General features: G+C 43.2%; 2 protein-coding genes across 2 annotated transcripts; one reads left to right on the forward strand and one right to left on the reverse strand.

The window, feature by feature from the left end:
* Positions 1–13,126: 13,126 nt before the first annotated feature.
* On the forward strand, positions 13,127–15,327 carry LOC311491825 (uncharacterized protein; the record flags this gene model as incomplete). Its single annotated transcript, XM_084549864.1, has 3 exons — positions 13,127–13,175; positions 14,540–14,860; positions 15,062–15,327. 3 exons carry the CDS (start codon positions 13,127–13,129, stop codon positions 15,325–15,327), a joined length of 636 nt encoding a protein of 211 aa, XP_084405990.1.
* A 5,464-nt stretch (positions 15,328–20,791) lies between these two features.
* LOC311491826 (putative nuclease HARBI1) lies at positions 20,792–21,871 on the reverse strand (the record flags this gene model as incomplete). The annotated part of the gene is made up of 1 exon (XM_084549865.1): positions 20,792–21,871. The coding sequence occupies one exon, from the start codon at positions 21,869–21,871 to the stop codon at positions 20,792–20,794; it is 1,080 nt and encodes a 359-aa protein (XP_084405991.1).
* Between the last annotated feature and the right edge of the window lie 1,186 nt (positions 21,872–23,057).

The following is a 23,057-nucleotide window of genomic DNA, read 5'->3' on the forward strand; positions in this document are numbered from 1 at the left end:
ACTGATCATTTCAGGGTTGAAAAAAGGGCGTCTTCTTTTGAGAGATGTTTTTCATGAGTCTTTGAAGAGGTGCTTCAGTAAAATCATGGGCTGTGTTCCACCATATTCAACCATTATCCCATCGTAGGCCGACACATGAAATTCTTATTATAGCTATATTATAGAGCTGGGTGACAACCATTTTTGTGTGTCTGAAATAATTTATAAATCAACTTCAGATTCATCAACGTGAACATTTATTGTGCAAACTGCAACTTTGAAAACAACAACAAAAGAGAACAGGCAAACCACCTACTCCTGAATGTGGACAAGACCAAGGAGCTGGTCATTGACTTCAGGAGGAAGAGGACACCAGCAGAGCCCATCACCATCCAGGGCCTGGAGGTGGAAGTAGTAGACCAATATAAGTATCTGGGCGTCCACATGAACAGCAGACTGGACTGGAGGGACAACAGTGATGTTGTGTACATGAAGGTACTAAGTAGACTCTACTTTCTGAGGAATCTTAGGTCTTTCAATGTATGCAACAAGTTGCTGGAGATTTTCTACCAGACTGTTGTTGCGAGTGCCCTGTGCTTTGCTGTGGTTTGTTGGGGGAGCAGCACCAGCAAGAAGGACATAAGTAGGGTCTACAAATTGATCCGAAAGGCTGGTCATGTCATTGGCAGTGAGTTGGAGACGTTTGTCTCAGTGAGGGACAGGAGGACACTGGACAAACTGCTCTCCATCATGGACAATCCATCACATTCACTACACCAGACAATAGAGGGGCAGCGGAGCTCATTCTCCAATAGACTGATCCAGCTCCTCTCCCACACTGAACGCTACAGGATGCCATTCAGTCCAGCTGTACAACAACTCATCTTTCTGTAACAGATAACTCCATGTTAGTCATGTTAATGGACACTACTGCACCTTACTATCATCCCTGTGTATATAATATATATTCTTCTGTCTCTGTTTCTTGTACATTTGTCCATATGCTAATTTGTACATTTTTGCTTATACTATTTTTATTTTATCTTACTAGATTTTATTTTACTTATTTTTATTTTATTTAATCTGTCTTTTATCTGTGATTCTTAAGAGTGTTTTTTATGTGCAACTAAGCTACTGTGACCAAGCAATTTCCCTTGTGGATGAATAAAGTTTATCTAAGTCTAAGTCTAAGACATCAGAACATATGGCCCGTAAACAAAGGCTGTATGTGATATGTGATGTTTATGTGTGTGTTTTAGAGAAACTGAGTTTTAGCCCGTACTTTGTTGGCTTGCTAGGCACGTACTGTTGGAATTTGCTGCGGCCTCTGAAGGGTACCAGCTGCTCATCAACAGAGATGTTGTCCCCTGGATTGAACAGGAATGGGACAGTGAGTGGACAGCAAAGTATGGACAAGTCTGGTCTTCACCTCATGCCGAGACGTTGCGCTACATTCAGGCATGATGGCAAATCATGTTGTCCCTGGCATCATGCTGGTGGGTGCCTGAATGTAGCGCAGCATCTCGGCATGAGGTGAAGACCAGACTTGTCCATACTTTGCTGTCCACTCACTGTTAGGATGGGCAGGATCCATGTTGTCCTCTCCACTTTCAGAGGAAGGGTCAGAGGTATTCTCAGAAGTGAAGGACTCCAGTGAGCAGTCCATGTCAGACTCCCCCCTCGAAACTTTGTCTTCTTCAGATGAGTCCTGCAGCTCGCTGGCAGATAAAGGCTGCATGACCATTTCTAAAGCTTCTTCTACACTGAAATGCTTCTTCATTTTTGCTCCTTCTCTTTGCTCCAGGTCTTTCTCCTTCTCTGCTCACTAGTGAAATGTCCCCCCAGCCAAGCTGCATGTTTATCTTTGGCTGTGAAAGCAGTTAGGTACAAATACACACTAACAGTTGTTTTTGTTTTTGAGTACAGCAAAGGCAGGAGGCCATGTTTTTGCTCAAGCACCTCTTAACAGACTCATGAAGAACATCCCTCAAAAGACGACGTCCTTTCATCAACCCTGAAATGATCAGTGCGTGCTTACAGATTCACATACACACTGTCTCTTGCACATGCACACACACGTACCCGCACCAACACACACTCACACACACACACACGTACACAAACATATAGAAACACTTCGGGTAGTTTTGAGCAGGTTTGAAGTTCTCTAAGTGGTTTATGAAAAAAAAAAAAAAAAAAGAAAATAATGATGTATGAGGATTTTATTGCTGTTTTTTTTTTGTTTTTTTTGCACTTGTACATTTTTGCCACAAAAGCGTCCAGAGGGTGCAAAATGCATCACTAGAGTATAAATGACATGTCAGAGTAAAAGACACTGGATTTCAAAAATTTGACTAAAAAGAAAAGTTCCTGCAGAAATTCATGAAACAAGTTGTAACACAACCAAAGTGATCAACAAATCAAATAAATAAAAGTTGAAAAAAAAATGTACAAAAAAGACAGAGGAGGACATGAGGGTTAAAATGTTGCAACAATCATTCTGGTTGAAATTGAGAGCTCTGAATGCTTTCTTTTCTTTATTTTAATTCACAGGTGGAGAAACTTACTGTGATGGCAGACAGAGTGGAGCTCAGTGTTATGGAGCGTTGGGAGGAACTGTGGTCATCAGGCTGATGGACAACGCCTCAGAAATATTTAGATGTGACTGGATAAAGAATTCATCAGTAATATTAACATGGAGAAACAAAACGATTCTAACTAATATCATAAAAGACAGATCTCTCTTTAATCCCATTAATGGAACATTTAGGATCAATGACCTGAGCAGGAATGACAGTGGTCAATATAATCTTACATTGCATGATTCAAATGGATTAGTATTATCAGGACAGACTCTACAGTTGTTTATTCAAGGTAAAATATTTTCTTGTACACCAGGGAACTTAAGTCATATAGATAGATCTACTTCTCACACTGTACTGAGAGTCTACCTATTTCATATTTTGCATGTGTATTTTGTCATTGTCTGAGGGAGATTTTCTTATAAAATCAAAAGTTGTGTGTTTCTCTCAGCTCCTGTGTCCTCTGTCCGTCTGGTCTCAGAGTGTCTGTCCCATGGAGAGAAGAGGGTGTCCTGCTCCTCTGATGGAGGGGACAGTCCTCAGTACAGCTGGACTCTGGATGGACACTCAGTGACAGACGCTGAGCTCCTCTCTGGAAATAATGAGACTAACATCATCACTCTGAAACAAGACGTCTCAGGACATCTGGTCTGCTCAGTCAGGAATCACATCAGTAGTGTCTCCAGAGAAGAGATGATCTCTACCTGTGGTGAGTGACAACATGATGAGAAATAACTTGTTCATCATGTTGGTGTCATAACATCAGTCATAAATGATCTTTCTTTGTTCATAGGCTTCATATTCATTAACTGCACTTCCAATGGGACACCAATATCAGAGTGGGTGTTTGAAGCCAATAACACACTGTGTATTAAACCAACTACTGCCCCTACCACTGTCCCAGACACTAGTTTGGGTGAGGAGACTGTCATAGTGTCAAATAAACCCTCCAATCAAACTCTGACCAGTGATGAACCATGGTACATTAGTAAGTGAAAACTTACTCTGCTGCAGTGGATTCATTGACAGATTTTTCTCTTTCTCTCTTTGTCTTCCTAAAAAGACGTGTAGTGTTCTCTGACTTAAAATCCATCTTTCTTGTGTCTTTTATTTTTCAGAAACAGGCTATTTGCCACTAATAGCTGGTGTACCCTCAGCCCTGGTCATTTTCTTGGTTGTGGGCTTAGCAGTCATCTGGGCTCAGAAGAAAAAGCAAAGAAACAACAAACCTAAAGGTACAAAACTAAACTTCATTGGATTCACAGTTCTACCATTTGTTGTAATTATACTTTAAAAAGATAATTTGATATTTATGACAATGCATTTATCTGCTGCTGCCCAGAGTTGATTGAACATGTTGATACCACTTAGTTAAATGTGAAGCAAATCATTTAACACAAAATGGAAACAGAGGAAAACAGTTAACTTGGCTGTTGCTACTGCAGACGTTGAAGTACATGAATATTTTTGTCTGAATCTATTCAATAAAGCAAATAAGTGTATTTCCCAAAATGTAAAACTTGTTCTTCAATAATTAATGAGTATACAATGCTTGTGTCTGTCCTTCCTGCTTCTCTGCAGAGGAAGAAAATGACCAGGAATTAACCTACGCTGATGTCAGAGTCGTGCAGCAGCACGGGAGGCAGGCTGAGCAAAGGCCAAATGTGGAGGTGGAGTACGGTCAAGTCAAGATTTCAGCATGACCCCGGCAGACTGAAACATAAAATAAAGGGAGGAAAAGCTTGAATTTCTCCTTTTCTGTTTCACATCTTGACTCAACAGCCCCAATCAATTTTACAGATAACAAATCAAAAGGAAGGAAATTGGTGGTATCGCACATCACTAATGCACAGACTTGATTGGCTGAGTGGTGTTACGCAGGATGGCCTAACTCTCATGTAGTTGGTCCGTGAGTTTCCTCAGCTACTAAACCACTACTGAAAGCTGACTCGGTTAAAATAAATGAAGCGCCCTGTCCGGTTTTAAATCATAACCCTCTGTTCTGCCTGTAGGTCCGGGTCCGTATGGGACGTCTTCTGGGTCCGGACCTGTACCGCGTTTCGTCTGTTAGTGATCAGCGCTTTAACCTTAACCTAGAAATACTAATAGACTACACATGTCTCAAGTTATTTTAACCGACTCCTTATATCTCACGTATAAATATTCATCCACCAGGTTGTCAGGAAGCTCAATTCCTTACCTGCTCTGCCCCCTCTCCCAGTTCTGCTCCCTGCACATACTAACCCAGGACTCTGGGTTAGTATCAATCCTGTGTATGTGTTGCACATGTCAGAATTGACAATAAAGCTGACTTTGACTTTGACTAAAAGAACAATCAAGATTCATTAGAGCAATTGAACAATATGAACAATCAGAAAAAAGAACAATCAAGATTTAATTGTCCGTTTCTATTCTACGTATACAGTATTGCATAAGTTTGTACCTTTCAAATCAATGATACGAATAAGTTCACAATCAGACTGATGTTTTTTTTTAATTCATTTTCAAGATTTTATCTGTTTAGTCTTCAGTGTTGCAGCTTCAAAGCTTACCTGAACTTTTTCCATTCTGTACAGCATCATTTATACATGAATTCATACACACAATATTCTGTAATCTTGACACATTAACCTGTCAGAGGCAGACTTTAAGAAGCTGATCATTATGAATGAGTATAACCTGGACATATGATTGTAATTCTTTACTTTGTTAGTACTGTAACATGGGTTGTTAATGTGGAAACACCAGCTGTCTGTCTAAACTCCTCTTTCAGTACGTACAGTGTAGAGCGATGTTTCCCTCTCTTCCACTCAGTCCATCACACAGAAAAGTCCACTTGTTGTACGCTAGGCTAAAAGAGGAAATAAGTTGTAAACTGGGAATTAGATAAAGTTTGAAAGCTGCTGAGTGACTCAACAGAGTCTGAACAGAGAGGAGACATGGAAGCTGTGGTTGGACTGTTGCTGATGATACTTGGAGTCTCTCACAGTGAGATTTTCTGCTTTTTCATGAGGCACTTTATCAATACTGGAGTGTAAACGTATACCGGTAACATGTTTTGCAGCAATAGGATCAAGTGTATTCAATAATAAAGTTTGACTGGATTCTCAGTGACGTGTAAAGCAGCTCAAATATTCAATACTCAAACACCAGTTGTAGGTTCTGTTCTGAAACAATTGTAGTTCATGACACATTTAAAATAAATTGTAATGGCTTTTTATTTAAACACAATTTCACATAAATGTCCTTGAATTTCATTCTGCAGTTACGCAAAAAAAAAGAAGAAAATTAAAACATAAAACATGTTAGCATGGAATATTTACAGTTCATATATTTATTATATTCCTTTAAAATGTGTCAAACACTAGATGACCTCTGTCATTGTAGATAAATGAGGTTTGCAGGCACGACTTTACAGTATCAGTTAAACTATAACTAAATGTGTTTTTCCATAATTTTGTATTTCTTGGATGAAGGCCAAACAGATAAGTTCATGATTATATGGAGATGTTTTCAATGCATACTTTAGAAGTTTTCATAGAAAAGCCTGGTTGTTACTAACAACATTAACAGTGGCTCTTTTAAACAATGAACACTACAACATAACCCTGAAGATAAAGCAATTCAACAGAATTCAGCTATCATTACTTTAATCATTTACACTTGTAGTTTCTCTGCTTGATGTCAAAATGGCCTTTGAAACCGGTTTCTGCTCAAAGGGAAATTAGTGTTAGTTGAACACTAAAGGTTTTCCACACCTGCCTGGAGCTGCACAGTAAACATGACATGCTTGTTTGCAAAACTGAACAAGGAAAATACACTATTCCTGTGTTGGGTCAATATTTGCATGTTATTAAAATGTTGCAACAACCATTTTGGTTGAAATGGACAGCTCTGAATGCTTTTTCTTTATTTGAATTTATAGGTGGAGAAACTTACTGTGATGCCAGACAAAGTGGAGCTCAGTGTTATGGAGCTTTGGGAGGAACTGTGGTCATCAGGCTGATGGGAGACGGACTTCCAAATATAACAAAGACTTATTGCAAATATAGATGTGGCGACACGAGGGAGAGGGGGGGAATTTCACTGAACTCCTTTGCCAATTGTTGACCACACCGACAACGCCACCTTAGGAATTGCGCCCAAGGAAATTAGTTAAATGTGGTTGTTTTTTTTTATCTCAATCCAAAGCACACAGGTAAGTGGTATGAAGGGAGCTGGAGACGTGTTCCACAATAGTCAAGAAGATTTTTATTACAGTAATCAATTAAAATTGTTTTGTTTTTTTAAGAACAATACCAGTCACACCAGGGGAAACTGAATCAAATCAAACGGGGGCCGATCAGTGCTGTGGCTTACCAGTGGGGCGCAGGGTACGGAGAGTGAAGGAGTCCCAAAATCAAATAAGGCACCCCAAAACAACACCAAGCACACACACCGTGGGAACTCAAAATGGGGGCTACATTCACACACACAAAAAACAGGGGGACCACCACCAGGGCACCAGGACCACCACCTTGAGCTCACAGCAACTGAAAGGAAAAGAAAAGAAAATTAACAGGGCTTGCACAACAAAATCAAAATAAACAAGATCATAAACCATACTCAAATAATCTTTTGAATAAAGAAAAAAAAAGAAAAAAATCCCAACAGAAAGAAACAAATTTAAATTCACAAGATAAAAAGTAAATTTCCACAAAATGCCACAAATGAATCAAAAATAGTAGCTCCCTAAACGGATTTACCAAAAAATGTAGAACCTTAAATGAGGCGTCATGGAGCTACATCAAACTAAACAGAAACAACCTAACATAAATCAAAACAAAATTACTGAAAATAGCAGTCAATAAAGAACAAAAACAAACAAAAAAAACAACAATATCTGAAACTAAAGATTAACTCTAAACCATCATAAGAGAAAGAAACCAAATAATTCAAAATAAATCTCTTTCACCCATTAAGAACGTCCCGTAAAAGATTAGCCCTACAGGCAGCGCACACAGGAACCAGCCGACCAGCGCAGGGCACCGGCGCGGGGAAGTGAGCGTTTAGCCCGAACGAGGCAGAAAACCAAACTTTAAGCCAGGACAAAGCAGCAGGGTCTCCGAGGCGCTGACACAGCTCTACTTGTTGGCTCGCATAAACCCTATCGCACACATAAAAGTACATTTAATATATCACTAAGATGGCTGAAGGGCAGACTAAGTGGGGCTGCCATCCGGCATACATACCGATCAGACGCGACCAAACAACCCAGCGGGAGAAGCAAGGTAAGTGAAGGCAGAACCCAGCAGAGCTCGGCAGACCACGGCAGTGGCGACAGACAGCGATCACCTGATGGCGATCAACCAACGGTGGCGGGGCGACTACACCCTGCACGGCTACAACACAAAGACACCTGTATAGTGCGCATGATGGATAAAATTGTGATATACGCAACCATGGCTGCGCTGACATACCGGAGTGAGGAGCTGAGCGGACAACTGGCAACGAGCCGGAAGAGGGCGGGCCGGAAGCCAAGAGAGGAAAGACCAATTAGGGGGTTGCAACCTCCCCTTATACTGTAGCCGCAGGCCCTGATTGGCTAAAATAAAACACCAGGTGAGGGCCAAGCGGCAGCAGGCTGTATTCAGGAGCAGACACACACATTGTACTGCTACATATATAAAGCAAATAAGCAAAAAGAATGAAATGATTCAAATCAATCGTATCAAGTACACGGACGTAATTTGGGGGCACTTTTTCAAAAGGCCGTTTTGGTCCCCTACACATTTTACCGTCCTAAAACAATGTTACGCTATAGTAAACAGAGACACGTCATGCACTAGGACCAAGCGGAAAACGGCCGTTCAAACTGAAGCCTGTTTCCCTTAGTTTAGGTTTAGACCCGCCCACAAGCTCCTCGATTGGCTCTGCCGTTTCTTGTGTGATTGGCCGTCCCCGCTGTCTCTCTCTATGGCACTGCATCCACCTTGCTTGCACACCGGTCTGCTCGTCTGCCATCAGGAGTCCTTGTTAACCTGCTCCTGTAAATTGGGCGTTTGTTCTGCCTGGGTCACGTCAGCTAGAAGGATTGTAATATCAGAGATTTCATTTGCATTTGAAACGTTTGAATCGGTGTCCATGTGCGTATGTGCGTGCCTACATTTTATTCAACTTCTCCCCACCTGTGATGCCAGTTTGACCTGCCCACCACTGGGTGGTGCTATATAAATGAGGTCTGTTTACCATAATAAATAAGTGTAAAATTGGTGGTACTGAGTTGGAGTGAAGGTGACTAACAAGGTGAAACACAGAATTGGGTGATAATGTTTTGCTACAAGCTTTACAACCAGTCAAACCAAAAAAGGGAACATTAAACTTAAAAGTAGCAATAGAAAACTAGAAGAACAACTTGAAAACACAGTGAAATGATTAGACTTTTATTAAAAATACTTGTGTCGCCCCCACTTCTGAAATCAAAATTTCGTCCATGATCATGTAGAACACCGGCGGCAACAGAAGAAGACGGAGCGACCTCACCGGGGCTGGAGGCCGTGGATAGTCGTTCTTCTAAATGCCCAGCAGGCGGCACACGACACCGGGCTGCGCAGTGCTAGCCTGGTCGTTACCATCCTACGTGTCCGCCCGAAATTTGATTTCGGTCTGGCACGTTAGTCTGGCCCAATGTAATAGGAATCTGTCTCCGTAATGGGCGGATGATTATTTTGAGGTTTAAAATCATTGGAGTTCCCTTAACCAATCAGCAACGTTTGGTAATGACGTATATTGTGCGCCGGAGTTCAGGCTCTTACCAGAGAATGTCTAATAAGGGGAGAAGTGCCACTCTCAGTGAACTTCCGGCTTCTGAACTGGTTGCAGTTCCACTCTGGTTCCATATGAGGGCGCTCTCAGGACGAGTGCAGAATGAATGGCGGTCTATGGAGCAATACCCCTCAAAATCCACTTTTCTCAGGATATAATTTTTTGTGCAGTAATTTGAATATTGTATTTGAAAGGAGATGCAAAGAAATTACACATTGCTGGGTGTTAGATTTTTTAGAGTCACTTATTTGCTTTAAAAAGTATTTTAAAATGTCAATGACGTCATACACATCGTATGACCAGATACTGCTTTACGGCAATCCTTCAGTCACTGCTTTGGTGCTTTCGCGCTCTGCACTTTCTTTTCTCTCGAGGCATGGACAACACAGCTGACACGGGTAAATAATCGTGCTAGAAGAGTTTTTGTTTTGTTGTTTCAAAAGTTGTTACGTTGATAAAAAAAACTTGGGCGAAAAAGTCCGCCTTAACATTCTGGTCCCGCTTCGGATGCCACGATGCCGTCAAGCGGGATCTGGTCGTAATCAGTCCTTCACTGACCAATCAGCGTTCATTAGCACAATGCTAGCGTGTTATGGGCAACAACAACTCAACCTGTAAGAAAACGAAAGGACATAAGTTCTCGTTCATTCAACTTTTGATCTATAACCCATGTTGAACTTGCAAAACATACAATCAAATCTGAGATTTCTCAACGACAATCGGGTAAAAGAGACACATTTAGCCGTTTAGCTCCATAGAGTCCCATTCATGTTGCACTCATGGCGATCGCCCCCAGTGGAAATCTGGTGGAACTGCAACCAAAATTCGTTACAATGGGACTTAATAGAGAGTGGCAAGGCTCTCCGTAGACGGGCTTTGCTCTTACGCTTACCACTTCCGCTTCCAGTTAAATAAATCAAACTTTTCCCAAAGCCAGTTGGAAGAAGAGCTACGACGTCCTTGCCATTTATAAAATTGACAAGACAAGCCTCTTGTTCTGGTTTTAATTCCGTGATGCTCTCGAGAGTTGAGACAACTTCGCGGATGGCTTCTAGCGTCTCTTCCTCCGTCGCCATTGTTGCTATGCTGTTGAACTACAAGCTTCGCTGGACTACAAGCAACTCGGCATGCGAGTTCTGCGTCATCACTCAACTGTTCGCTGATTGGTGCGGACCGCGCGGTTACACGCGAACCATGGAAGTGCAATTTGGCCAGACTCCGTGCCAGACCGAAATCAAATTTCAGGCGGAAACGTAGGATGGTAACGACCAGGCTAGCGCAGTGCAGCCTCACACAGAGAGAAGGAGGAAGAGAAGAGACACGCGCTGTGGCTTCAACAGCTACAGCAGGACAGAGAGTAGGACAACTTTTAACATGAGGCTAAGAAATCTAGCAGAAGTTAATAATAAAAGAGCAAGCCTACCCGAGCGAAGAGAGCTCAACATACAGCCCAAAACAGTCACCGTCTCGCGGTAAGGGCAGAGAGCAGACGCCACACTCCTCAAAATCCCCACGAAGCTGCACACAAACAGCACGGCCAACCCCGCTTACAGGTCACAGTTTGGTACCCACAACCGGAGCATGCCAAACAGAGAGCCCTCAACAAGTGAACGCCAGGAAACAGTGTGAGCGTAGAGGTGGGCGGATCGATCCAAATATCGATAATATCGATACCAACGTTGGTATCGAGATTGATCGATACTTAAGTTTCAGTTTCTCTCGTTTCATTAAAAAAGCGACCTGACTCTGTTTGTCTAGATGCCGCTGCTGTCACAGAGCAGATCAGGCTCATTTTGCTCCTCCTCCCCCTCGCGTGTGTTTGTTGTACCGTCACGTGACTCCGCGGCGCCAGGTGACCGAACAAGCCCACCGCTACCAGTAGGCTCGGCCAGCAGCAACGCATTACACACAGCGAGAAAAAGAGTAGGGCTGTTTGGTTATATTTTCGGGCCGAAAATGAAACGATAGCAAGTTGTGCTATTTGTAAAAAGGTTGTAAGATACAGTGGTAACACAACAAACTTGTAAAAGCATATGGACATTTTTAAAATCCTCGCCCACTGGGCCCTGCAGATGCTGATAAGAAGAAAAAAAGTGCACTAAAGGGGAGAAATGTTGTCTTATTTTTGTATTGTATTGTACTTCCTAAACACGTCCTTACATTATTTATAATATTTGTTGTGGATTGATAATTTTCTACACTTTGTTTATTTAAGAAAAAAAAAAATCCAGAAAGAAGTTCAATGAAGGGAGAGATTTAGTTTTTATTGTAGTTTCTGAACACTCTGCCTGAAAAATAATTTGTTTTTATTTGTCCTCAAGTGATCATTTTATGTTGTTTCTGAACAAAAACTTTTATTGTGATAAAGTATTTTCTATTTACTTATAAACCAAATTCTGTACTGGACTTTAACTGATTAATAATCCAAAAGGCAAATCACGAAAACACTTAAAATGTCATGAGAATTAATTCAGATTTAGATTGATTCAGATTGATGGCGCATCCACCTTAATTTTTAAAAAGTATCGATATCGGTATCGGTATCGTTGATATTGGCCCAGTATTTACTTGGTATCGGATCGATACCAAATCTAGCGGTATCGCACACCTCTGAGCAGTGACCAGTTAAGCAGGTGGCGCCAGGTGATACTAACTGAGAGTGGAGGTGGAGCAGCACTCAACCTGCCACAAGAGTAATGGAACATTTAGGATCAATGACCTGAGCAGGAATGACAGTGGTCAATATAATCTTATAATCTATGATTCAAATGGATCAACATCATCAGAACAGACTCTACAGTTGTTTATTCAAGGTAAATCATTTTCTTCTACTCCTGAGAAAATAATTCATATTGACAATGTATTTATAACCTTCAAAGTATATATTACCCTCACTTGCCAGTTCATTAGGTACACTAGTGAAAACAAACATATCAGTCCTTCACTGAATCCTCCTTCATGACTGCTATAATCTCAGGACATCTGGTCTGCTCAGTCAGGAATCACATCAGTAGTGTCTCCAGAGAAGAGATGATCTCTACCTGTGGTAAGTGACAACATGATGAGAAACTGCACCTTATTAATCCTCCATATGTATATAACATTTACTTATGTCTCTATTTCTTTTATTTTTGTTCATATACAAATTTTGTACATTTTTTTGCTTTTACTACTATATTTTATTGTACTAGAGTTTTGCTTATATTTTATTTTATTTTATTTTTATTTGTTTTTTAAATTTTATTATTTTTTAACTAGCTTCACCTATTTTTCTTTTTACTTGTGGTTCTCACAAGTGTTTTCTATGTACAACTGAGCTACTGTGACTTTGCAGATCAATAAAGTCTAAGTCTAAATGAGACACTGTGTTGAGTTCCTTATTCAGCTCTATCATGACCATGTTGTGTTCAGTTCCCTTTTTCTGCTCCACATAAAATATTTGCTCACATTTCAGACTGATCAGTGCACAATACAGCTTCATGCTGGTGTCTTTGAAATATCAGCTGTCTCAGAGTGATCGATGTCTCTCTGTCTTTTACTTAGTCCATCACACAGAAAAACCAAAGGAAGGAAGTTGATACCAATAAAGAGAAGACCGAAACGATGCCCTGCACATTTCACACACTCTCCTCTGAGGCTGATCACTACCACAACACACTGCTTTCTGTTCAGAGCAGGATACATAGGTTTGACTTTGGGAGGAATTAGATAAAGTTTGAAAGCTGCTGAGTGACTCAACAGAGTCTGAACAGAGAGGAGACATGGAAGCTGTGGTTGGACTGTTGCTGATGATACTTGGAGTCTCTCATGGTGAGATATTCATGTGGTACTTTATTAAGGTTTATAAAGATGGTTTAGTGGATCAGTGAAATGATGAACTTCTATATAAAATGGAAAAAAAATAATAATAATAACAGAATCACTTTGATTAAATAAAGCCAGAACATGTTAAAGGTTCACTGACTATAACTGATCTTGTAGCTGCATTAATTCATCAATATTTGTGATGGAAGACTTGTGACCAGCTTAACTGGTTCTGAAAGGAGGTTTGAAAGTCTCACACGTTTATCAAACAGTTTGATTAAGGACAATGAAGATGACGTGGTAGTCTTCTATACACACGGCTTTAGTTTCTTCCATGATCTTTTGATGTTTTTAATGTTGTCGTTGTAATATCTGACAACACTGACAGAGTTTCTTTAGACTATCTGGTGGATAAATCAGCTACATTCCCACGGTGTAACTCTGCTGTTGCATTGTGCTTCATGTGGCCTTGAGCCTCTATAACTTTGTTGAGTAAAACTGATGAACAAAACCAGTGACAGATATAATGCCTTCTATGGCCTTGTTCCAACACTTCCTTGTAGCTTCATACTGCCTACCCACTCTGAGTGAAATATTCACATCTCTTATTTTTATTGGTTGCACTACTGCTCCAGATTATTCTACATTATTCATTCATTCATTCATCTTCTATACCCGTTTAGTCCTGTTAAGGGTCACGGGGGTCTGCTGGAGCCTATCCCAGCTGTCATCGGGCGAGAGGCGGGGGTACACCCTGGACAGGTCGCCAGTCCATCGCAGGGCCACACACAGAGACAGACAACCATTCACACTCACACGCACACCTACGGCCAATTTAGAATCACCAATTAACCTAATGAGCATGTCTTTGGATGGTGGGAGGAAGCCGGAGTACCCGGAGAGAACCCACGCAGACACAGGGAGAACATGCAAACTCCACACAGAAAGGCCAGCCGGCCCATGAATTCGAACCGGTGACCTTCTTGCTGTGAGGCATCAGTGCTAACCACCTCACCACTGTGCCGCCCTATTCTACATTATTATAATTTTATTCACATTTATTTAAAACATAAACCAACAGATAATTTGGTGGGTTTAACTCAGTTTGACACACACAGGTTTGTAATTACTTGCTGAATTCAACGCATCTAAAAACTCCTTTTAAAAGATAAATGCTGTTAAATGAATCACAACAGTTTTACAGTCACTGTGAAATGCTCAGCATCAGAAATGCATGCTTGTTTGCTTGTTTAGTCTGAGAGAGAAAAACCCACTAAGTCTGTTTTAGGTCAATGCATGTGATGGAAATATTGCAACAATTCTGCTTTATAGTGGTAGAAATGAAATGCTCTCAATGTTTTAATTCACAGGTGGAGAAACTTACTGTGATGGCAGACAGAGTGGAGCTCAGTGTTATGGAGCTTTGGGAGGAACTGTGGTCATCAGGCTGATGGACAACGCCTCAGAAATATTTAGATGTGACTGGATAAAGGGATCATCAAGAATATTAGCATGGAGAGACAAAATGATTCTAACTAATATCATAAAAGACAGATCTCTGTTTAATCCCAGTGATGGAACATTTAGGATCAATGACCTGAGCAGGAATGATAGTGGTCAATATAATCTTACATGCTTTGATTCAAATGGATCAGCATCATCAGGACAGACTCTACAGTTGTTTATTCAAGGTAAATAATTTTCTTCTACTCCTGAGAAATTAAGTCGTATTTATAGATTTATTTCTCACACTGTATTGAGAGTCTACATAATATGTTTCATATTCTTCATGTATCTGTAATTTATTTTTGTTTTTTTTGTGATTATTTATCAGAGATGAAAACGGAGATTTTCTACAATTATCTCAAATCATGTGTTTGTGTTTCTCTCAGATCCTGTGTCCTCTGTCCGTCTGGTCTCTGAGTGTCTGTCCCATGGACAGAAGAGGGTGTCCTGCTCCTCTGATGGAGGGGACAGTCCTCAGTACAGCTGGACTCTGGATGGACACTCAGTGACAGACGCTGAGCTCCTCTCTGGAAATAATGAGACTAACATCATCACTCTGAAACAAGACGTCTCAGGACATCTGGTCTGCTCAGTCAGGAATCACATCAGTAGTGTCTCCAGAGAAGAGATGATCTCTACCTGTGGTGAGTGACAACATGATGAGAAATAACTTGTTCATCATGTTGGTGTCATAACATCAGTCATAAATGATCTTTCTTTGTTCATAGGCTTCATATTCATTAACTGCACTTCCAATGGGACACACATATCAGAGTGGGTGTTTGAAGCCAATAACACATTGTGTATGAAACCAACTACTGCCCCTACCACTGTCCCAGACACTGGTTTGAGTAAGGAGAGTGTCATAGTGTCAAATAAACCCTCCAATCAAACTTTGACCAGTGATGAACCATGGAACATTAGTAAGTGAAAACTTACTCTGCTGCAGTGGATTCATTCACGGATTTTTCTCTTTGTCTGTCTTCCTAAAAAGACATGTAGTATTCTCTGACTTAAAGTCCATCTTTCTTGTGTCTTTTATTATTCAGAAACAGGCTTTTTGCCACTAATAGCTGGTGTACTCTCAGCCCTGGTCATTTTCTTGGTTGTGGGCTTAGCAGTCATCTGGGCTCCGAAGAAAAAGCAAAGAAACAACAAACCTAAAGGTACAAAACTAAACTTCACTGGATTCACAGTTCTACCATTTGTTGTAATATATTGGCCTATCTGTTGTAATATATGTTGTAATATACTTTCAATCAATCAATCAATCAATCTTTATTTATAAAGCACTTTAAAAACAACGAGGTTGGCCAAAGTGCTGTACACAGACATGAGAATATAAAAACACAAAGAAAGATTAAAACGGGATTTAAATCATAAAACCAATCAAACCACGTAAACAATAAGAACCGACATCTCATGCTGAGTTAAAAGCCAAAGAGAAAAAATGTGTTTTAAGGGAGGATTTAAAATGAGGAAGACAGTCGGCCTGTCTAATGTGCAATGGCAAGTTGTTCCACAGTTTGGGGCCAGCAACTGCAAAGGCCCGGTCACCTCTCATTTTCCTCTTTGTCTTTGGGACAACCAACAGTGACTGATCTGCCGACCTAAGAGAGCGTGAGGGAGTGTACGGCTGGAGCAGTTCGGACAGATATTGAGGAGCGAGGCCATGAATACATTTGAATACAAATAAAAGAATTTTAAAATCAATACGGAAACGGACAGGGAGCCGATGAATTTCTGCTAAAATTGGGGTAATGTGATTGTGCTTTTTGGTACCAGTTAAAAGTCGAGCAGCAGCGTTTTGAATGAGCTGTAGTCGAGACAGTGGCGTCTGGCTAAGCCCAACATAAAGTGCATTGCAGTAGTCTAAATGAGTTGTGATAAAAGCATGGATTAAAATCTCGAAGTGGTGGAGAGAAAGAAATGATCTTACTTTGGCCAGTTGTCTCAGTTGGAAGAAACTGGACTTAACCACTGTTTTTATCTGTGCATCCAGTTTCAGATCACTGTCAACTCGTACACCGAGGTTAGTTGCTGTCTGTGTTAAATGCTGATTTAAAGGCCCCAAATCAGCATGGACCTTGGAGGCATCACTAGGCCCAAACAGCATGACCTCGGTCTTGTTACTGTTCAAGTGTAAGAAATTTACAGCCAGCCATGCTTTGATTTCTGCCAAGCACTCTAGCAGTTGATTTGCAGAGTAGTTGTCTGTTTGACGGAGGGGCATATAAATTTGGCTGTCATCAGCATAAAAGTGGAATGCAATGTCATGTTTTCTTAGAATTGATCCAAGAGGATCCAAGTAGAGGGAAAACAGAAGTGGGCCAAGAATAGAGCCTTTGGGCACTCCTGAGCTAAGGGGCGCTACACTGGACTCAGCTGTTCCAACATGGACACAAAAACTTCTTTGGGTTAGGTAGGACCTAAACCAATCTAGGGCATGACCACGAATGCCCACCCAGTTCTCCAGGCGAGACAGGAGGATCTGATGGTCCACTGTGTCGAAGGCAGCTGTTAGGTCCAACAGAACCAAAACAACACAGTGACCAGAGTCGGTGGCTAAAAGAACATCATTAAAAACTCTCAACAGTGCTGACTCAGTACTGTGGTGGGTTTTAAACCCAGACTGGAAGATCTCAAGAATGTTGTGTTCATCTAAGAAAGACTTCAACTGGAAGTACACAATTTTCTCCAGAATCTTAGAGAGGAAAGGGAGTTTGGAGATTGGCCTAAAATTTGAAAGTACTGATGAGTCTAAACCAGGCTTTTTAATCAGTGGTGTCACTACAGCATGTTTAAAACTTGCAGGTACAATCCCATTTGCTAAACTACCATTTATTATGTTGAGCACATATGGTGCTAAGGTGGATGAAATCTCTTTGAAAAGACGAGGTGGAAGTGGATCATTGGGAGACCCAGCAGGTTTCATATGGCCAATTATCTCTCCCAAATAGGGCAGAGTGACAAGCTCAAACTGGTCAAAAACAGCAGAGCTTATGGCTGATATGGAGGGGTCGTAGGAAGGAGGATTGATGATGGCCCTAATGTTTGTGACCTTATTAATAAAAAAGCTCAAGAAATTCTCACAGAGTTCAGTTGGGTTCTCCAGGCAGGTTGATTGTGGGGCATTAAGAGCGGAATTTACAGTTTTAAACAGAACACGAGGATTGTGACAGTTAGAAGTAATGATGTCTGAGAAATGCTTGGACTTGGTAGCTTTCACAGTTCTCTGATAAAGACGCCAGCTGTCTTTCAACATCTGGAAGGACACCTGTAGTTTGTCCTTCTTCCACTTCCTCTCAGCTTTCCTGCACTCACGTCTGACAGCACGTGTAGCATCATTTATCCAGGGCTCAGGTCTGGGTTTGGAAAGCCTTGTTTTTAAAGGAGCCACAGTATCTAATATGGTCTGACAGGATGAGTCAAAATGAGTGGATAAGGCTTCAACATCTGCATTTGAGCCCAGATGTTCATTTGTTCTGATCGCAGAGTTAAAGGCTGCTGAGAACTGAGCGGCAGTGGAGGGGTTAACAACACGACAGAGCTGTGTTGGAGCGCGAGGTTTAACCACACTACAAGGCAGAGGCATGTCAAATACAACAGGCATATGGTCAGAGAAAGCAGCGTCACACACTTCTAAATTATCAACAATAAAACCATGTGTTAAAACAAGATCAAGAGTATGCCCACGCTCACGTGTAGGACCAGACACAAACTGTACAAGATTAAAAGAGTCAATGAGATTTAAAAAGTCTTTGGCCAACGGCATCGTAGGACAGCACACGTGGATATTAAAATCCCCAACTATTAAAATCCGGTCATACTGAGGCATGATCCCTGCCAAGAAATCAGCAAAGTCACCAATAAAATCTTTGTTGTACTTGGGTGGTCTGTAAATAACAGCGCACAGTACCGGGAAGGCAGAACCAAGCTCAAATACAATCATCTCAAAGCTGGAATAGGAGGTTGTCGGCGTGACCTGTTTACAGATAATGGCCGCGTTTCCCAAATGCGATCGTTCTTAAGGACTTAAGAAGGCTCCTAAGAAGGGTTCGGCTAAGAAGGAGCGCTAAGATACGGGTGTTTCCCAGAAACGTTCTTAACTGCCTTCTTAGGAGAACCTTAAGATCAAGCCTAAGAAGCTTCTTAAGAAGCTCTTAACGGGAGCTGTCAACCGCGGTGGTGCTGAAACTGAATCAATCGATGCCAGGCTAATCGATCACCCACTCCTTTATCAGCGCTGAGCGCAGCGCGCAGTCACACACAGCGTTGTTTATAAGCGTCTCTCCTGCTCAAACAAAGTGTTTGCACGTGGATATAGCATTAAGTTAATTTTTGTTTTAAGTGTGTGTATGCCATCAGGTGTATCCAAGTAGTAATCAAGCCCATTGGCGCATATATACCCCCATGAATATTGGCACACACATGTGAGAATGGATGAAACTGGCAGCAAAAAGAGCAAGCGGGCACCGTCGTTTACCGCGGAGGAGATGGGCGTCCTAGTGGACGAGGTGTGGCAGCACCGTGAGGTTTTATTTGGAGGAACAAAAGGGAAAAAAAACATCACAGTGAAGAACCGTGTATGGCAGGCTATAGCGGAGAAGATGTCCCCCTCCAGCCCATGTGGCCTGCGTGACTGGGGTGCTGTCAGAAAGAAGTGGCAGGAGTTTCAGAGCCTGACCAAAAAGAAGAGTGCCAAGGTGAGAAGGGAAGCCAGGGCCTCTCAGAAAGTGAGGAAGAGGAGCCATCCGGGAGCGGAGTAGGGGCGTGCACGCCCACAGGAGAGGACGACCCCACACAGCCGTGCCCTGTCCCCGCACAACCGTGCCCTGTCCCCGCACAACCGTGCCCTGTCCCCGTGCGCCAACCAGCACGGCCCAGTGTCCGCATGCGGGGAGGCTTAACCAGGCGGCCTGCAATAACCACCTGCACCTGCAGCGAGACGCTGGTGCGCCTGGAGAGGGAGAAGCTGGTGGTGCTGCGGGGGATAGAGGACCAGCTCCTGAGACAAACTGCTCTCCAGGAAGAGATGGTCCGGATGAAGCAGGAGAGGTTGGAGCTGCACCGGAGACAGCTGGCGCTGTCCGAGGCACAGTCCAACCGTCCCTCCATCTCCGTTCCAATCATCCTTCCCCAGGATTCAGGTACGGGACAGTTCTATTTTGTTTTATTAGCATTACGCAATGTATCCCATTCAATTTCATTAATCAATCCCCCTTCATTGCAGGTGATGCAGACGCCCAAACGGCCCAGTGAAGCCGGAGACGCCACCCCTCCTCCCCCATTATGCTTTCAATAAACTTTGGTTTCCTTTTCAACCATGTATTGTGTGTATCATTTTGCACTGAAATGAGTATTAAACCTAGCAACAAAAAGTCCGAGGCAATTTGTAATTTCAAGTAATTTATCTAAGCGTAGGTTCATGACGTGTGCGTAATGTGCGCCCTGACGCACGTGCTTCTCACTACTACTCATTACAGCACAGCATGTTTTGCCGGTAATTTCCCACTTGTTTCCTGAGGGGTATTTCACAAAAGCAGAATTAAGACATCCAAAATAAGTGATAAAGCGAGGCTTGACATAGCACTGTCTGGTCATCCATGCTCAAATCGTTTCACTAACGCACTAACAATCAAGGACGAATAGGAGCGACTATGTGAAGCCAGGTGTAAGTAATTCAGGGTACGTGCGAATTCTCGTTTCTCCCCCAAAGAACTCACGGTTGGAATAACAAAGACGCGGAAAATAGCGTCACACACAAAGTGAACAACCGCTTTTCATATAGACCAACAACGAAGTGAGGTTTTACTTTTTGGAATCATGACTATTTCTGTAACAGTTGGTGTGGCAGACCAACTGACTGCAAATTTACGTATGTACCCACGTATGAGTGCTTCCTTGTTTCGGCACGCAAAATCATTAAGAAAGCGCTTGCCACTGCAAAGATGCACAAAGTATGACTAATATATATATATATAGAACCAGTTCTGGTTCTGGATATATGACAGTTGATATGGGTGGTGTGGTGGTTGTGGGTTGTGGGTTTATTGTTTTGCTGATCAGTGCTTGGTGACTGGTGGTGAAGGGGTAGGGGCTGGGGTTGTTGGACCTCAGAAGAGGTTGACGAGTTCCTGTCTGGTCTGGGCACCGGCCTGATGGAGCACTGCTCGCACATCCTGGGGGGCGGGGTTCGGGGCTTCGTCCTCTGAATGGTCCTCTTCGTCATCCACAGGAGGCGGCTCATCTGCGCCAACGCGCACTGCGATGTTGTGCAGCATGGCGGTGACAACAATCACGTGGCAACACTTGCGTGGTGACAAGCGCAGCCCCCCCGACGAACGATGAATGCACCTGTAGCGGGACTTCCACCTGCCAAACACCCGTTCAACCGTCGTCCTGGTGCGTGTGTGGGCCTCATTAAACCTCTCCTCCTGAGGTGTTGCTGGATTGGTCACCGGCGTCACAAGGTAACTCCGGAGAGGGTAGCCACTGTCCCCAAGGAGGAAACTCCGACCAAACTCTCCTCTACCAGCCTTCTGCCCCACAGCGGAGTTGGCCCACATGAAGCTGTCATGTGTGCCCCCTGGCCACCTGGCGACGATGTCTATGATGAGGCCGTTGTGGTCCACCACAACCTGGGTGTTGATGGCCGCGTAATGCTTCCTGCTGATCCAGCACGGATCCACCAAGGAAGGGTTGAGGATGGGAATAAGGGTGCCGTCCACCACACCGATCACCCGGGGGATCCCAGCCACTGCGTGGAACCCCTGATGGACCTGGCGGACCTCGTCCAGTGTGGTGGGCATCTTAATGTGGGTACGGGCATGGCGCAGGAGAATCGGTGTCACAGCTGCCACACTCCGGGACACAGATGCTTTGCTGAGGCCTGTGCCGTCCCCTACCACCTCCAGGAAGCTCCCCACTGCATAAAACCGCAGAGCAGCCAGGAGCTGCACCTCCGGGCTGAGGGCAAAATTGCGGCGGGTTGCTCTCTGGATATGTGGAGACACCAGAGTGATCAGCCGTCGGATCGTCGCACGGGGCAGCCGGTACTTTTCCTGGACAGCCCGGTCTGACAGTACGTCGAGTGGGGAGAAGTGCTGACGCACATAAACATTTATATAGACCGTCTGGCTCCGCGCTCGGCGACGCTGTTGATTAGCAGCAAGAATGTGCTGTATTGCAGCCATGGTTTCTCACACACGCGGACTTTGGCAACGCCTTTATATAGAGTAGCAGGTGAAGCCTCTCTGGATTAGGTTCAGCTGAGTTCAATTACATCTGTTTCCTTGATATCTGTGAAATGCCACAGGGTGGTTGATGTTTTTTATGTGTAAACTCATATGCAGATGTGTGGAAAACTTAAACGTGTACTTCAATAATATATTTTTTTTCCTTCTCTACTATTAGCCTATGTTTCTTGCGCCAGTGCTCCACCTATGAGTGCATTTCAACATTAAACATTGTTTTATTATTTCAAAAAGTGGAGGATATAAATTTCCCTGACGCAGCTTGATCACTGTAGCCTAGAAATCTAGACGCCCCTGGTGGCAGGCTATGATCACTGAGCATTTGATCGCTAAGAAGGCTGTTAAGAGTGGGTCGGATCGATCTTACGTTTCCTTCTTAGTGAAAGATCTTCTTAAGCTAAGAGCGACTCTGGGAAACGCGTTCTTCTTTCGGAGCGTTCTTAAGAGCGCTCCAAAGAAGATCTTAGCGCTAAGAGCTTCTTAACTCGTTTGGGAAACGCGGCCCTTGTTTTTCCTGTAAACGGACGCAATGCCTCCACCGCGACCTGACGTCCTCGGAGAGTTGAAGTATGTACAGTCGGATGGTAAAAGCTCACAGAAAGCGCTGGACTCACCGATTGTCATCCACGTTTCGGTTATGCACAATAAATCCAGCCCGCGAGACGTGAAGAAATCCTTTAGAATAAAAGTTTTGTTGGCTAGCGATCTAGCATTCACCAGGGCCATCCTGACAGGAGCTGGAGCCGGGGCATTTGCCGTCTGTGTAGCCCGAGCAAGAGGCCGCAGGTTGCGGAGGTTGACTCCGCGCCCGTGGAGGTGAGGAAAGGAGAGGCGACGGGACGGTGACCCCTCAACCAAGCCAACCACAGGAACCAAAGATGAGGCGATCGGATCCAAGAAGCGCCGCAAAATAAAGCGGCGACGTGCCGACCAAGGACCTCCAGGAAAAGCAGCAGGGGCGCACGCCAAACAGGCTTTTAGTTTCACCAACCTGCCGCTGCGTTTCCCCCGGCGTTTGCGGCCTCTCCGTGCAGGTGCCGGAACACGGCAGAGGTAAGCCGGTATACCGGAGAGAAACGGCCGGGAGAAAGTTTTCTCACGATCAGGACCGAACGGGCCCAAATTT

Source organism: Chelon labrosus (genome assembly GCF_963514085.1).
Source record: "Chelon labrosus genome assembly, chromosome: 8".
NCBI classification, from domain to species: domain Eukaryota; kingdom Metazoa; phylum Chordata; class Actinopteri; order Mugiliformes; family Mugilidae; genus Chelon; species Chelon labrosus.